This window comes from Micromys minutus (genome assembly GCF_963924665.1).
Source record: "Micromys minutus genome assembly, chromosome: 9".
Classification (NCBI taxonomy): domain Eukaryota; kingdom Metazoa; phylum Chordata; class Mammalia; order Rodentia; family Muridae; genus Micromys; species Micromys minutus.
This window is the reverse complement of record NC_137978.1, coordinates 37,469,717-37,487,856: the sequence shown is the minus strand read 5'-3', so window position 1 is coordinate 37,487,856 and position 18,140 is coordinate 37,469,717. Positions and strand designations below refer to the sequence as shown.

General features: G+C 43.8%; 1 protein-coding gene across 1 annotated transcript in view; it reads left to right on the top strand.

Moving 5' to 3' along the window:
- Nucleotides 1–1,952: 1,952 nt before the first annotated feature.
- The window catches only part of SMAP2 (small ArfGAP2), a 45,690-nt gene continuing 29,502 nt past the window's right edge, over nt 1,953–18,140 (top strand). The window contains exon 1 of the mRNA XM_080921883.1: nt 1,953–2,427. Coding sequence (XP_080778009.1) covers nt 2,325–2,427 — 103 coding nt within the window. The 5' untranslated portion in view covers nt 1,953–2,324. The remainder of the gene's footprint in view (nt 2,428–18,140) is intronic.

Below are 18,140 nucleotides of genomic sequence, written 5' to 3'. Positions count from 1 at the left end.
GCTTGGCCCATTGACCATGTCTGACTATAAACAGATCAGGAAATAAGCCCTATCATGTTCTGATAAGGCCAAAAGCCAGACATTTTTAACAGCAGGTGTTGATCGCCTACCTTTCATTATGTGCTGAGAGTTGTTCTAAATGCTTTACAAGTATTAGGGTTCGAAGCTTCGCACCAACCCCGTGAAACAGGGAGTTGACACCATTATCATTCCTACTTCATAGATGAAATGCCAAGACAAGACGTTAAGCGACCTCCTAAAGCCACACAAACAGGATTCAAAATTTGGATCTCAACCTAGGTGACTTGACCTCATGGTATGCGTGTCTCCTCTCCATACTGTGAGGCCTCACACCAAGTGGAAGAAAATGAGAAGCTACCAAAGACTTTTTCAACAGCTGAGCATGGCTCAGTGAGACGGCCATGCAAAAGGAGTCAGATGGAGCAAAGCCATTTATGGACATTTATGAAAGTAAATTCTCTGAGACTTCACTAGAATGAAAAGGTTTCAGACAGAGGAATAAATTATTCTGATTAATAAAGTAACAAATATTTCAATTTCCCTTTGATAATATAAACACTTTGAGGGGAGCCTGGTGTTGGGAGAAAGCAGTGATGGACAGAAGTTCTGTCTTAGAGGTAAATAAACACTTTGTTTTGCTAATGTCCCTGGTCTATTACTCTAGTCTTCAGAGGAATCCCTTATGAACACAACTCAGGAAACAGTGTCCTCCTTTCCTTTAGCACATCCTGATTTCTATCAGTTTCTTGTAAGAATTTGATGACTAAAGGGAGGGAATATGTACACATGCAAGATGGCAGTGGGTTCAAGACAGCTACCACACACTAATTGTAACTGACTTTGGAAGATAATATTTAATAATCTTTTTTTTTTAGATTTATTTATTTCATGTATGCGGATACACTGTCGCTGTCTTCAGACACACCAGAAGAGGGCATCCGATCCCATTACAGATGGTTGCGAGCCAACATGTGGTTACTGGGAATTGAACTCAGGACCTCTGGAAAAGCAGTCAGTGCTCTTAACCATTTTAAAGTGGTTGCTTACTCATGTTACCCTATAACTGGCTCTCCCCCAAACAACCCCAGAAATGGCTCTCTCTCTGTCTCTCTGTCTCTATCTGTCTGTCTGTCTGTCTGTCTGTCTCTCTCTCTCTCTCTCTCTCTCTCTCTCTCTCACACACACACACACACACACACACACACACACACACACAAATAAAGGTTAGGTATCCATACCTTTAATCCCATCACTTTGACGGCAGATTTCTGTGAGTTCGAGGCTATCCTGATCTACAATATAAAGTTCCAGGTCACTGAGGGCTACTTAGGAAGAACCTGTTCAAACAAAAAATTTTTTTAAAGGAAAGAAAATTTCTGCCTAGTTAGAACAATGCTCAAAAAGTCACAGAGAAGGCTGATGAATATCAGCCGCAGAAGGCATTCCAAATTAAAAGTGATCATGAGGAAGGGTGTAATGTCTCTTTAACTCGGGTCAGAGGGTCAGTCAGTCCTTTTGTCTCTTGAAGGAAAGACTAGCCTGAAGGAGTCTGGGATATCCACAACCCTTGTATTATATAAGGATAATAAATACACATCTCATAAAGGCTGCTGCGAAGAGCACACTGTGATAATTGATAGAAAGCGCTTAGCACAGTACCTAGCACACAGTATGAGCTCACTAAATGTTGATCTCTCCCTTCACTTTATTTTCTTCACTCTGCTCCCTTTGCATCCGGCTTCATTCATTCTTTTCCAAGGACATGCAGGGGGCGTGTCCTCTTTCCCACCGCTTCCACCTAAGCCCCGCCCCCAGGTCTTTCCGGATTGGCTCCTAGGAGGCGGAGCCAAGGGAAGAGCCCAGTGCGGCGCGGTGGGCGGGGCGCATGCGCGGGTTGGGCTGGGTGGAGGAGGAGAGGAAGAGCTGCCGGAAGTAGGCGGTGGAGGTGGCGGCAGATGGTCGCAGCTGCCAGGGAAACCGAGGCGGGAAGCGCGGCGGGCAGACCCTCAGCCCCGGTGGTCAAGTGTGCGTCCCGCACGCCTGAGGCCAAGTGTTCGCTCCGCCTAAGCCTCTTCTGGGGTCCCGCTGCCACCGCGAGTCCCTACCTTGCCCGAAGTCCGCCAGGGGGCGCCGCGCTGAGGGGCTGCCGGGCGGGGGGCGGACGGCCCTGACCCCGGGGCGGCTCGGGGCCGGGCGGGAGGACCGCCTGGGCGGGGACCCCGAGGCCTCAGCCCCGGACCCAGGAAGGGGTTCTTGGGGGTGCAGGGGGCGCGTCGCCCTCTGCCCCCGTCGGCACCCTGGCCATGACAGGCAAGTCGGTGAAGGACGTGGATCGGTACCAGGCGGTCCTGGCCAACCTGCTGCTGGAGGAAGATAACAAGTTCTGTGCTGACTGCCAGTCCAAAGGTAACCCGTCCGGGCCGCCGGTGGGGGGCCAGCTGCGGGGCAGCGGGGTGGCGGTGGCCTGAGTGGGGAGGGGTTTCTGGAGCTCAGGGGCGAGTCCTCTTCGTAATAACAACGCGAGCCACCCTCGCTTATGAGCCTGCTGGGTTTCCTCGGGCTCGAGGTTTGGTGTGGGCGAGTGTGTGTGTGTGTGTCAGCGTCAGCGAGGTGGGGATGGTATAGTGGGGGTGGGGTTGCCCGGTGTGTTCAGGTGAGAATGTCTATGTTGCAGACTCTGAATGGCTTCTGGGCTTGCTGTCATCCAGAGCTGGCAGCCTTTCACTTGGCAAAGCTGTGGGTGAGCTGCAGTGGGGTGGGGGTGGGGGTGGCGAGGAGGAAGGTGAGATGACGAAGAGAAAAACTGTCGAAATGATATTTAAAGGTGGCAGTCCTTGCTGTCTGCTATGTCGTTAGCAACCCCTGTCATTTTACCACCTTGTTGAGCTCTGTTAGAATGCTTAGGTGGCTTTCTTCACCCAGGTAGTGTGCACTGAGAAAGCTGCCTCATGCAGTGACACAGTGCGGATTTCTAGATAGTCTAGCTGGGCTGTGGAGGCCTCATGCGTGTGTGGTGGCCGAAACTAGCAGAGCTGGGCTGTGGTACAGGACCCATTCAAACAGGAAGAAAAGGAAGCAAGGAATTCCCCCAATTCGGTATTTCCTTGGTGGTTACACTTCTAGGGATGAAATAGGAAGAGCCATTGTAAATTGGCCACAACCATTTAGCCTTTGTGTTCTGCGCCTGTAAAGGTTCATGCTGTGATACAATTAAAGGTCAATATGGCAGAAAATTTTACTAGTGAAACATTTCTACCTGGCTTTGTAGGTAGGAGCAGCTGTAATTGGGAGGGGGCTTTCACTCTGGTTCATTTCCTAAATTTGCCGCGTAGCATATGGGTATGAAGTATTACAAAACATTCAGATGTGTGTGCATTAATGTTGAGAAAAGCAGTAGATACTTAGCCCATGCTTCATGGGATTGTGGTTTATTTTAGAGTAAGGTTATGTAAGGAGGGCGCAAGAATGATGATGCATTGATTTAGACTCCTAGTTATAAATTTTTGTGACCTCTATCAGTAGGCGAATGCAATGAACTGTTAGGAAGCAGGCTCTCTCTCCTGAAATTTTGCATTAACAGGAGTTCAATTTATGCCGAGGAGTTTAAATTTCTTGTAGATTGATTCTTGTTACATCTATTGGAAGGTTTGGTTTAACATGTAGGAGCATCTTTGTTCTACTTAAATTCTCTAATGTCCTTAGTTGACAATTCCTAAGTCACAGTGAGGCATCCACTGAGTGAACATTGCCTTGTTTGGAGACTCAGATGACATTTTTGATGATTTTTAGAATCACCCCCTCTCCTGTACTCATATTGTTCATATATTTACTCATTCCAATAAAATATGTGAAAGAGAGAGGTTAACTTACCGGGCCTTCCTCCAAATTTTCCATTGTCCTTTATTAATAGTCTACTGGGTATAATCAGACATAGAACTTAGGTAATTCCTGATGAGAACTAGTAACTGGGGCCTGTGATAGGGCTCAGTGGATGAAGGTGCTTGCTACTAAGACTGACCACCTGAGTTTGATCCCCAGTACTCACGTGGTAAAAGGAGAGAACCACCTCATACAAACTGTCCCATGACTTCCACATGGGCTCTGTGGTACATACATGTTCAATCCCCACAAAGCTAATCAATAAGATGTAAAACACAAACAACAAAGCCTAGTAACTGTCTGCCACTGGTGCTCAAACCTTGGATCCTGAATGTTCTGAAGCTAGAAATTCTTTTCCACACATTTTTGCCTCAATTAAAAGAGATGCCCATGTGTCCATTATCTTTCGGTTCTGTTAAACAGGATTTTGCTGAGGCCTGTTTATCTAGCTGAAGAACGTTCAGCCCAGTCTGCCCGTCAACCCCTCCTTCGTTTTGTTCCTCTTTCCCACTTTCAGGTTTTGTAATGAGCACGTACACAGTTCTCAGAGGGTGGGAAAGAGAGACGTTTTCGTCAGTAGACCACGGCCTGCTCAGCCCTGATAAAAAGGACCATCAGTTGGCAGGAGAATTAAAAGACCGTTCACTAAAATAAGATTTGGGTTTGAATTTGCTTCTTTTGTGTTCCTCTTGTCCTTTTCAAAAAACGGAAAGCTTACCAGACAAGGTCTGGAGAGTGTCCATCTATTAGTATATAGTGTACTGGTGTAACCTGGACTACAGACCAAGTAGACACTTTTGTGAAGCTCCAAAATAGCTCTTTGGCAATAACCTCTCTCTCTTTTTTTAAAATTATTTTATTGAATATTCTCTGTATTTACATTTCAAATGTCATCCCCTTCCCCCCATCCACCCCTATGACTTCTCATTTTAAAATGTAATATTATGTTTTAATTTATTTGTTTTTGTGTGTGACATTGCCACCATGTGGGGAGTGAACTCAAGTGACCAGGCTTGCTGGCCAGCACTGTTCCTTATCCACTGAGCCATCTTGCCACCCTGACGTTTTTTAATGTATTTTCAGGAAAAATTATGCTTATTAAATTGTAGTTCTATTTTAAATCATATGTATATGTGAGTGCAGTGTCCATAGATGCCAGGAGAGGGTGTTAGATCTCTTGGAACTGGAGTTTACAGGTGGTTGTGACTCACCTGAGGGGGGTGCTGGGAACTGAACTCAGGCCTTCTAAGGAACACTATGAACTCTGAACCTCAGAGTAACTTTTCTAGTCCCCTGACTCTTCTTTTTAACATCACGTTTAGGAGTGACACCTGTTAGTTCATCCTTAAAATAACGCCATTTAAACATTAGCCCCCCTGTCTTTATTCAGTAAAAGGACTGTTGAGCCAGGTTCCTGTAGGTCTTAGACTGCTTTGACACTGCTTGGTTCAAACAAACAGACAAAACTTCCAATGCTTAGTGGTTGTGGCACACGCCTTTAGTCCCAACATTTGAGAAGGGAAGGCAGGTGGATCTCTGTGAGTTGGGAGGCCAGCCAGGTCTACAGAGTGAGTTCCAGGACAGCCAGGGCTGTTATAGAGAAATTCTGTGTCAAAAAACAATCAAAAAAGGATTAAACCTGTAATCCCAGCACTCAGGAGTTGGAGACAGGAAGGAAGATAAGAAGTTCAATTATCTTTAGCAAGTTTGAGGCCAGTCTGGGCTATGTGAGACCCTGCCTCAAAAAGCTCTCTCTCCCAAAGGCTATGACTTATTCTTAGCAAAATGCGAAGCTTCCTTATCATGACAGCTCCCAAGTTAATAAATGGACTGACTTCAGTAATGATAAAGTAGAGGATGGACCAGTGTCCATACACAATAGAGGACAAAGCTAGTTGCCAGATATGTCTCTGGTAACTGGCCACTTGAGACCCACCATACTTCTGTTGTACTTGGGGTCACAGTGGCCCAAAGCTGGGCCTTTAGCGCTGCATCCCTAGATGTTTATGAATGTGTTGGGATTAACCCATTCAGAGACTGTTGCTGGAGGGTCTGTCTTTCTGACCTGCATACTCCTGTCCACCACTGAAACATAACCAGTGTCAAGGTCTGTGAGACACAGAGAGCTGTTTATTGAGCAGACAGAGGACACGGGAGATGCATGACAGGTTTATGGAACATATGTGTGAGACTGAAGCACCTCATGCACTTCTGCTGTCTTGAGAGCTTTGTTGGTTTTTCCATCCCTTTCTGTTCCATCTTGTCTTGTGAAATACTTTCCCTCTAATTACCTAAACCACTGCCTGTGTTTCATCTTCTCTATATATTTTCATTTAAGTAGATTTCTCTTTTTTAAAAAAGTAGATTTCATGTGGTTTGAAATTCTAAAAAATCTAAAAGCAACAGAATGAAAAGTAGTTATCCTCAGGTGACCCCTCCCCACCTTTGTTCTCTTCCTGAATATAACACTGTTGCCATTTCTTACCTGTCCTTGTACTGTGTTTGAAACAGGCTGGCCTTGACCAGTAGCTGATTAACTGAACTCCTGATCTTCCTCCTTGAGAGAACTTTTATAGAGGACCCAAGTTTGGTCCCCAGGACCTACATGGTGACTTACAACCATTTGTAACTCCAGGATCTAATAACTTCCTCTGACTTCCATGGCTTCCATGGGCACCAGACCTGTGCATACTGTGCATAGACGCCTATGCAGGTGAAACATTCTTATACATTTTCTCTTTTCCGAGATAAGCTTTCTCTGTGTAGCCCTGGATGTCCTGGAACTCCTTTGTAGACCAGGCTGGCCTGGAACTCAGAGATCCACTTGCCTTTGCCTCCCAAGTGCTGGGATTAAAGGTATATACCACCAGTGTCTGGCTATTTTTTTTTTTTTTTACCATTCTTTATTTTATTTATTTTATCTTGATTTTATTTGTTGCATTTTTTTACTTTATATCCTTAAAATACTCTGGTTACTGGAAGCCATGGTTAGAATGACTCACAGTAATCCCCTCGTCCTTAAGCCAAAACCATTTCCTATAATGGGAGTTTTGGCATTTTTGCAAATATGCTTTACAGGACCCTTGAGGATAGTCTAGATGTTTCCTGCTTCTTCAAACATGTATGAAAGATTAGACCAGGGAATTTCTTTGTGTGAAGGTTTTCTAATAGCTCTAAATTTTAACTTCTTAAAATTAAAAATGTAGTACATTTTAATTGGGTATATGTGTGTGTGCGTGTGCATGTGTGTGTGTTCACTTGCTCATGCTATAGCACGTGTGTGAAGTTCAGAGGACATCTTGTAGGAATCAGTTCTCTGTTCCTGCTATTGATCCTGGGACTGAACTCAGATGGGCAAATGTGGCAGGGAAGGCTGTCCCACCAGCCCAGTGATAACTTGAACATTAATCTTTAGCTTTCCTTTTATTTGCTTTATATCAATAGCTATCTCATTGTTTCTTAATAGCATTCCTTAGAACATAAGCTTTCCTGTCAGTCTTAAGTTATTTTAGCTTCATGTCAGTGGCATATGATAATGCAGGCACTTTAAAAAAAAAACCTTCTTAAGGTTAAAGTCCACCAGATGTAGACAGCATTTCTGCTTCTTACTTCCAGCTTCCTTGCTGTTATATCCTCCTCTATCTGAGGTCAAATATCTTTCTGAGCTTTTACAGTTGACACATCGTAATTCTCACAGACATGATTATATTGACAGGTTTTACTGAAAGTAATTTGTCAGAGCTCCCATTAAATTATCTCATATTATCAATATGAAGGCTGTACCTTGTGACAAAGAAGAAAAGAGTTCAGAGTTCCTGTATGAAGTGCTCACTGTAGACTAGAGAGAGAGAGAGAGAGAGACAGAGAGACAGAGAGACAGAGAGACAGAGAGAGAGAGAATACATCTTCAGTAATGTATCCTAAAGTGGGATGATCAGGAATTCACCATCGTCCTAAGGCACAGACTAGACTTCATAAAGCCCTGCCTTAAGAGACAAAAAGTACACCTCAATAAAACAAAAGTTTTAATCACTCTGTGCCAGACACTGTGCAAGGGACATGTGATAGGATCCAGAGATGAGGCCTTTGAGCTCAAAGATTTTTATTCTAATGGGGAAGTAGATGTCTAAATCAGATAACCATGGCATTATGTCCAGGAACAGCAAAAGCACTGAAGAAGGCAAAAATAGCGTCCTAAGGGAGTCACAGCTTTAAAGAGGCAATTAAGTTGTGTCTGAAAGGGTACACGGGTTGTTGCCAGGTGAACTGTAGGAACAGAAGGCAGATATGTACAGAACTGCTGTGCGTGTGTCTGTCTGTCTGTCTTATTTAGGATGATTTGACTACATATTGTGTAGTGTGAGGGTTAGAATTTGGTAGCTAGTCAGGGGCCAATGAAATCCTCTCCAGGTGATTTTTTTTATGGTTTTGAGATTGTGAATATGCATTATGCTTTAGACCCTCTTGTATACATCTAGCATTGTAGGTCCATCTGCTTCTCTAGAGGGATTTAAGCCTCACACGCATGAAATGCTTGGTTGTTGCCAAGTAGTAAGAGGCTTGAGCCTCTTGTTGCCTCATCTGTATGGCAGTGTACGTTCATGGATACATGAATTTCTCTTAGAAGAGCCTAAAATGGCAGCAGTAGAGTGCTGTCACCTCCACAGCCAGTCCTGTTGCTTTTGAAGCTGGACATGCTCTCACGCTCAAGCAGGCCATGTTTGGAGTATCTGCTATGTCTTCTTGATTGTGTAAGGTGCTTCCTAGGTAGCAAATCTCATTTCCAGATAAATTAGAAAACTACCTCTTTTCTGCCTTTGTCATCTGATGTCATTATGGGATGTAGGTGGCAGCTTTCTTGGGTACAGTTGTCTATATAACTGTTCACCACATGAGTCATTGTCTGTTTCTGTTCTTCTGCCTGCAAATTCCAACCTGAAAATAATCTGCAATTGGTGGCTGTGACAGTGCTCATTGCGTACATTGCATCTGTGTTTGTGACTCTGTGTTGGTGCTGTGGAGAAAGGGTTAGTGACATATTCAGCAGTTAAAGTTTCTTCAGTTATATCCCCATTAAAAAGATGCACAGCAAGAGTCTGTCACACTTACTCGCTGGACAGTCAGAGCCCGTGGGGTCTCCTGTTTGAGCAAGTAGCCAGTTTAAGTAGATAGAAGAGTAGAACTTTGAGGATGTTCTATACTGCTCTTGGAGGGAGGCAGCTCAGTACACCACACTGAAAAGGCAGGAGGGAATCTCTGTAAAGTAGAACACTTTAAAACTCATTTATTTACCACATCCCTCTACTGTTAAGACAGCGATCCTGCATTGGCCAACTAATTATCTTTTTGATGCCAGGGGTTTGGCTTCTCACATGCCAGGAAAACACACTATCACTAAGCTATATCCTCAGACACCCCAACACCCCATTTTGTAGATAGGGGTTTTCTATGTAGTCCTGGCTAGCTTGAAATTCACTATGTAAGATGAAGCCTCAAACTTGTGAAGATTCTTCTACTCTGTCTCCTGAGTGTTGGGATTTAAGAGTGTGTCACTATACCCAGCCCCCCTTTTAAATGTTTTTGAGACAAAGTCTCTCCAAGTTGCCCAGGTTGGTTTGAACTTTTGAACTTCCTGTCTCAGTCTCTTAAATTACTGGGATTACAGCCTTGTGCCCCTAGATCCACAACCAGCCTGGATCACTTCTTTTTCTCTTCCTTCCTTCTTTATTTCTGTTCTTTCTTTCTGACCCCCCTCTTCCTCTTCCTCCCTCCCTCCCTCCTTCCTTCCCTCCCTCCCTTCCTCCCTTCCTTCCTTCCCTCCTTCCTGAGCTGGATCTGGTGTTTCCCAGGATGTCCTTAAATTCATTATGTAGCTGAGGGTGACCTTTAACTTCTGACTTCCTCCTCTCCTCTTCCCCAGTGCTGGGTATAGGCAGGCAGCCACTATATTTGACTCACATGATGCCAGGAGTCGAACTCAAAGCTTCATTCGTATTAGGCAAAAAGTTAGTAACTGCACTATATCCCCAGCCCACAGTTAACTTCTTAAATTGTGATTTGCCACACTTGAAGTGTCCACTAGGATATAAGCCCACAAGGAGGAGGACTTTGGACTATGTTCACTTATCTTCCAAGCAGTGACAGGGTTTGGTAAGGTCAGACTACGTACATCAGTAAATGAGTGAAGTTTTTCATCTGCACATAGTTTGTTCTTTACTAGAAGAAAAATTTATTGGACATTTGGATAAAAGATTATTTTCTAAAAAACAAAGCTTTGAAAACATGTCTGACGTACCTATTGGAAGGTCTTCTCAGTTAAGGACCAGTTAGGAAACAAATCGTAGTCAGGGAATGGATTCAACTAAGTGACTGCTGAGATCCCAGGCATTCATGGTATCCAGGAGCGGCTGTGTGGCTAAGGAAACTGGAAAGCATCAGAAGCCATGAGATACTATCCAGAACACGGAAAGAGGAAGTGTTGATGGCAGCTGGAACCCAGGCCAAATCAGAGAGAGCTCTGACTTCTTTCCCTCTGTTTCATTTTACCCTTACTAGAATCTCTCATTGAGGGAAATTGTGCAGAAACCCTTTGACAGGGCAGGCTGGGAAATGTAGTTGGTTCCCTGTGCTGTAGAAGGATGAGGGTGGGATCTAAGCTCTGACAGACACAAAGGCACAGAAAACGTCTTCAAGATGTGATGGTTCCCCTGTAGTTATTAGGGAAAGGGTTGTACACAGGTAAATGTAGACAATAGATAGGTACCTACCCCATGTGCTTCTAAAAGATCCTTACTATTGCTGGAGGAATCAGTGAGACAGTAAGTCAGAGTCTGTAAGGTTGTGTGACAGGTTGAAACTGACTATTGCTTCCACCAGGAGCTATGTGTTTGTTTATCATTTCATTACTTGGAAAATAAATTTCCACTTTTCCAATTCTTGGGAGCCTAGGGTCTAGGCATATTTATTGCCCCATCCTTACCTGGGTCAGTAATATGAAGATGCACAGAGGTTTGTGGCAGTCTTAAAACATGGCACAGTTTAATCTCTTCTTGATAGTTAGGCATTTGCTGTGGGGGTTAATTTTTTCCTTATGCCATGTGCTTCTTTATCCAGGCTTGTCAACAAGTGGTTGGAGGCTGGTGTCTGGTGTCTCCCAAGAACTTGGGTTAGGTTAGTCAGTACTGGGTGAAAAAGTCTCTCTGTGAGTTCAAGGCCAGCTGGTCTATAGAGCAAGTTCTAGGACAGCCAAAATTATACAAAGAAATCCTGTCTGAAAAAAAAAAAAGTGACATCACTAAATCCATTTTCTTTTGCACTAAACCTGAAAAGTATATAGTCTTACAAGGCAAGTCACTGCTCCATATAAAGGCAAAGATTGCCAAGCTATGGCTGCTAATTCTCTTCCTGACTGACTATAAGAGCATTTGCGTAGGTGATCCCGGTTCAGCACTTTCTACAAGTGCTTTTTCTGTGAATCAGGTCACCTGCATTTGGGCTCTGATCACGCTAATGGCTTTGGTGGAACTAGGCCAGCAAAAGGTTTCGGTGCAGTGTGAGTATGTTTGTTTTGGGGCTGTTACTTTCCACAGACTAAGCAAATGTCATTGTTTAAGTTGGCACCAACTATGAAAATCACCTGAGTTTCATTCCTTTTTTACTTTTCTCTGAAAAATTAATTTCTTTTTGACAGGCAATCTTGTAGTTCACAGATACAATTAAATGTCCTTTGAGTTCTGTTTATTTACTTTTGAGACATGGTCTTGCCATGTAACTCTGACTGTCCTGAACTCACTGAGTAGCTCAGGCTAGCCTTTAACTTGGGGCAGTCCTCTTACCCAAGACATCTATGCCTTTGTAAAGCTTCATGTTTTGTAATAATTATTTCTTACTGTTTGACTCGTCTTTTTCTCAAACGTTCTCCTTCCCTGCCCTACTCTGGATCCTACACAGGCTCTCTGGGTGCTGGTCCGTTGATGACCATCCAGCAGTGTAAGGTGCTGTGGGTCTTACAGTCAGTTGTCAACTCTCCACCTTCTCCATACTCCTGCCTGTGTGGCTGTAACCTGCTCTGGAATCCTGTGGCTTGTGGAAGAATAGGATTTTCTTTTGTTCCTTCTTCTCACTGACAGTGAACATAGATGTTGGACCGTCTTTGCATCCCAGGTTAGTTTTAGATGCATAGAGATTACAGTTTTAAAACATATTAGGTTTTACTAGTCCATGCAGAAAGATTTTGTTCATCTTTTTCTTTTCTTTTTTCTTTCTTTCTTTTTTAAAATTTTACATCAACTCAGCTTTTACAGGAAGTGTATTAATCCTAAACTAGATCTTTCTGGCTTCCCGTCACTGTTTTTCTCTCTCCAGCTGAACGAATGTATGTGGTCCCATTTTGAGGGGTACAGAGGATAGTAAAGGACTGAGGATAATTGTGTTCCAGCATGTGATTGTAGCAGGCAAAGTCTCATTCCCTCCCTTGTCTTCAGAGAGCTGTTTCTCTTAGTGTGCTTTCTGTTGCTTTGGTAAATACTATGACCAAAAGCAACTCGAGAAGGAAAAGGTTATTCTGGTTTACATGTCCCATCATTGAGGAAGTTGGCAGGAACTAAGCAGGAGCAGAGGCAGGTGTGAGGAAAGCTGCTTTCGACTTTCTTCCAGGCTCACATTCAGTTACCTTTCTTATACGGTCCTGGAGCACCTGCTTAGAGGTGGCACTTTCCACCGTGGGCTAGACCTTGGAACATCAATTCACAATCAAGAAAATACCTCAATAGACATGCCTACAGACCAGTCTGCTGAGACATTTCCTCAACTGATGTTCCTTCCTGCCACATGATTCTAGTTTGTGTCGAGTTGACAGAACCCAACTAGCACACTATCTTTTGCAGCAGTTAGCGAAAGCTAGACTGTAAATCCCCAGCCTCTTTCCACAGTATCAGCCTGTAGCTGTTTTTTTGTTCCCAAGTGCACACAACTGTTTTTTCTTTTAACTTCTTCTTTTTCTTACCTGACTGGAAGTCCCCGAATGTGTGGACTTAGAAATTAGTTCTCTTGTATTTTTGGCTTTGACTTGAAAGAATTTGCTTTATTATCTCTTTGGCGACTGTTTTAGTCTTTTATTCATTCTTTGTAGACCAGGCTGGCTGCTATTCTTACGCTGTTTTTTGTTTTGGATTGTTTTGGGTTTTTTGAGACAGGGTTTCTCTATGTACTTTTGGCTGTTCTAATATTCACTTTATAGACCAGGCTGACCTCAAAGAGATCTGCTGCCTTTGCCTCCCCCAAGACCTAGGATTAAAGGTGTGTGCCACCATACCTGGCACCTCTTAAGCTTTTGAAAACTCATTTCTTAGAAGAACTTTCTGTAGAGCGTGAGGTCTTAGTCTGCAGCCTCTAGGTCTTTCTGTTGCTGTTGATACCTTAGCTCATGTGCTGACACAGCCTTTAGAGAAGAGCCAGCAAGGACCCTTTACAATCAGCAGAGCTGTTGGAAATGAATTTTAGTGTCAGAGCAGACTTGATAAAGGAAAAGAAGCAAAAAGATTCAGTCAAGTTCTCATGCCGGGTTGAAAGTGTATTTACTCAGAGTAGCTGTTTGGCACAGGGCTTGGCTTTGTCACTCTGAAAGTGGGCATGAGGAATTTGGCAAGAGGAATTACTGCAGACAGGGGAAATCTAAGAAAAGGTCTTTCCTTGTAGTGGGGCTTTTGTGTGCCCCCAGCTCATACAAGAGGGCAAAGGCCATCTTTAAATGAAGCTTTGAACCAGGGGATGCAGTTTAGTTCCCCTGAGTATCATCCTTGGGTCCAAGCCTTGTCTGAGCAGAAGCAGCTCAGCACAAGGGACTCAAATTGAGGGTCTGTGTTATGGCAGAGTGAAAATAAACCTCATTTCATTAGACTGCTCATGTATTTAAGGGGGAGGGGAAGACTTGTTGCCATAGGAACAGACTCCTAGAGCAGGGCTTTGCTTTTTTTTTTTTCTTTTAATCTTATGAGATTTATGGAGTAGGGAAGTGTGCTTATTTTCTGAGCATTAGAGGCTGTTGCCTTTAACAGCAAAGCTGAGAGCCGCCATTTTTTCTGGCTATGGCACTTACTCATATTCACAATAAAATAATTGGAAAGTGAAAAGCCAGAATCGTGCAGATGATAGATCCCAGGACTCTCATTCTTTATTATTCATCTGAGTTTGTACTTCATCATATTTTGACTGCATTAAAAACATGTAAACGTTTTTGTATTCATTCATTTATTATCTATTTGTAAATGCATACTCCATCATGGGAGCATGTCATCTTTCATGTAACAGTAAATGTTTTCAGTCTTCATCATTATAGATAATAGTGCAATATAAATTTTTGTGCCACTATTAACACAAAAGTTATTTAGTTATGGGCCCCTCTAACTTAAAGAAGTTGGGTGGCATTTCCTGGGTTGGAACCATTTGGAGATGATTTTACTGTAGGGGCTGCCATTCTGAAATGCTTCACTGTTATAGACATCTGTTGAGGCAAGGAGTGGAGAGCTGGGAAGTCCTGCCGGCACAGGGCAGCTTTATGTGTCACATCACAGCAGGATGGGTCAGCACACCATCCTCTGCCTATTGGAAAAGTGTTGTCACTCCATGATTAGCCCCTCAGGTATTCACACATACTTCCTTCACTCACACCCATCACTGGGAAGGCAAATTAGAGGCCCTACTGTGCTAAAAAGGGAATAATAATTGCTACAATTTTTGGTTTTTAAGCAAGGGTTTTCTTAGCCTGTACACAAAGACAATGAACTGTGTCTGTGCACAGCTGATGCACACTGGCTGGCAGCGTCTCTGTGCCTACCACAGATGGTGCTTTTCTGCTGCTGTGTGTTCAGATCTCAGTCTTCTGATTTGTAACAGTCTCCTTCACACTATTCACTCGCCTGCTTGGAGACCTGTGACATTCTAGGAAGCTGAGAGGAGACTCTCGTGGCTGCTTTGTGGTAATTGCTTCTTTGCAGCATTTCATTTGTGTGCTCCTGGCATCTGTACCACATGAAAGCTGGAGCCTGTCACGAAGCTGATCCCTTGCCCTCTGTAGGAGGTTTCAGTGTGACACATCATCTGGGGGAAAATGTAGCCAGCGGGTGAAACTGGAGGCTGACAAGCAGTGCTTTAGCCCTTTTGTGGGATGGGCATAAATATTTAGACACCGTTCTGGTGGAATTAATAATATCCTTACAGCAGTTCTTAGAAGCTCTCTTTGTGCCCACTGAAGCAGGTTTGCTTAGTTGAAGAGCCTTGCCTTGACTCCTTGGAAGCTGTGATGAGTTTCTTAAGAGTCCTGGGCTAGTGTGTGGACACAGACCCCTGTGCAGATCTGTATCTGTAAGGCTAGTATGCTTGCCCTTGCCCTCGCCACATCTTTCCATCTGTATATCTCATACTTCTTTCTGATGTGCCTAGCTTTGAAACTCCATAATGGGTCTGCTGTGTGAAAGGGCAAACTCCCTTTTAGGCAGGGCTGTTTCAGTGGCTAACATTCAGCATGCCTTTTGTGCTTTGATCTCAGAATTAATTTCTATGCTGTTGTTTGTTTAGAAATCAAAGCTGTCTAACTTGTTTAGATATGGATGTGATTTGAGCAAATGGCATTGTTTTTCTTTGTGTTTGCCATTGACTGGGTCTCCTCTGCTGTCTGGGGAAAGCCACCCCTTTTGGGTCACAGAGTCTCATCTGTTGGCTCAGATGGTTTGGTATAGAGCTGCTACCTGGGTGAAAAGGCTGTGCTTTGCTGGGAACAGTGAGAAACTTCTCCTGCCTGGCTGCTTGGTCCTGAGACCCAGTACACTTTTCTTCTGGGTTTCCTTTTGAGGAAGTGGAGGAATGTGGATGGAAAGACATGAATATGTCTTCAGGCTGAGTCTCAGATACTACGTTTCCTAGGGGCACAGTCATGTTATAACACAAAGAACACCTGAAGAGTGAGGTCTTACTTTAGTAACTGTTATTGAGCATCTCCCATTTTAGGGATAAGTAAAGACAATTCTAATTCCCGCTCAACTGGTGATCATTTCTTTAATGAACTTGAACTCTTGGAGGCTCAGTTTCTCTATCTGTGCTTGAACTAGAGAGTCTCTAAGGGTCTTTTCAATTTTAGAATTGTACATTTGTATTAGTCAGCCTTCTGTCACTATAGTGAGAAATCTGAGGGAGTTATCTTATAAAGAGAAAAGGCTGGAGGCGGAGGGAGGGTTGCTGTTAAGAGGACTGTTTGTTTTTGCAGAGGTTCCAGGTTCAGTTCTCAGCACCCAAATGGTAGCTTATACCCAACAATCTGTAACTCCAGTTCCAAGGGGTGTGATGCCCTCTTCTGGCCTTCATAGGCATTAGGCCCTACACATGGTTTGTTTGGTTCATAGTTCTGGAGGGTCCATCCATGACAAAGACAGTAGTACATCATGACTGCAGTATGTGGTTTGTAAAACCAGGACACATTGAAGACGGTGAGACTAGGGTCCTACAACACCCTCTGATGGCAGACACCCAGTAATTTGAAGTCTTCTCACCAGGCCCCACTTCTCATATGCTACACCATGTCCCTGGAGTGCTACTCCGGGGCCAAGCTTTTGACACATAGACCTAAAGAGCATCCTTCAAGCTATAATCTGACTCGGAATGCCTGTCTGTCACAGAACAAGAGAAACTTTTCTGCAGAATTGGCATATTTTCCTATCTTGCCTGTTTCAATCTAAAGGCTTAAGACTGATTTCTCTAGAGCAGCATTTTTTGACCTCAGCACTGTTGACATTTTGGTAATCCCTTGTGAGGATTGCACTGTGTATTTTGGGCATTTATCAGCTTTCCTTGGCCTCGAGATGCCTAGCACATTTCCACCTTCTTCCTGTCAGTTGTGACCGCCAATAATTTCCAGAGATATCAGGGTTCTCCCTTAAAGGAGAAAGCACTTTGGTTGGGAACTCTAGGTCCAGAGGGACAAGAGTTGGACTCTTTGGATGTGGGTGGGCTTTACTGTTACAGTTGTTCCTGTGTGGTTTATCACTTGTTTTATCAGCAGGTTTGTATTCAGTGCTTCTCTGTGCAGGAAATGCTAACCCTTGATTGTGAAGAGCTTAGATGATAAACCAAGTCTAGCAGGTGCCGCTGGATGGCTTTGAAGTGGTTTTGTAACTATCAGTTCAGCCTCCCTCCCTCCTCGTCTTACCTCAGGCCAATGTACAGCTGAGGTAGTGACTGACATGCAGAAAGCAGTTCTTTGCACAGACTATCAAGTCAGCAGTGTGATTCATGTGTCAGGACTGGGTCTTGTGTGAGAATCCAGAGCTATGACAGCCCTTCAGCCACCCAGTGAAGTTTAACTTGTCATCATTGGGTAGAGGGAGGGGAATCTGTCCTATGGATAGAGAATAAAAAGTTCCTCATCAGTTTCCATGTCATCTTTCTCTAGTGGCCTCTTCCAAAAATTTGTGCCCCCTTCCCAGTGAACATGCTCTTTCTGAAATTTTCAGCCTCCCCCTTTCAAGATTACAGTGACATCATTCTTTCTTCCCTTTCCTCCTTCCAAACCTTCTCCTATAACCCTTCCTGCTGTCTTTTAAATTCATGACCTTTTTTCATTGTCACTAATATATGTGTGTGTATGTGTTCTTGTTCTCTTTCTCTCTCTTCCCCTTCCCCTAAATACAACCTGCTTAGTTTATATGTTACTTATATGTATATTTTCAAGGCTTACCTATCTGTCTATCTATCTACCTACCTACTACCTACCTACCTACCTACCTACCTACCTACCTACCTACTACCTATGACAGGGTTTCTCTGTAACCTGGCTATCCTGAAACTTACCCTGTAGACCAGGTTGACCTTGAACTCAGAGACTCACCTGCCTCAGCCTCCCAAGTCCTGGGATTGAAGGTATGCCACCACTGGTTAGGTCAGACTTTTCTACCTGTTAACTTTTGCTATAAAATGGAAGCTTAGGAACAACTTTGAGTCTTCTCCCACCAACTCTTTAATTTATTTTTCACTGGGTCAGATACAGAATGGTGCATAGGAATTAGGCTGTGTTTTGAGGGCATTCTTGCAGGGATATACTGGGATCCCAGCACCATGACTCTGACACTTCAGCCTGTGTCAGTCCCTGTCCTGCGGTTCTAGCAGCCTTTGCTTCTAGTCCAGCTGAACCTTTGCTGGAGTAATTGCTCACATGGTGCCTCCAAGCCAAACAATCATTTGTACTGAGGTAG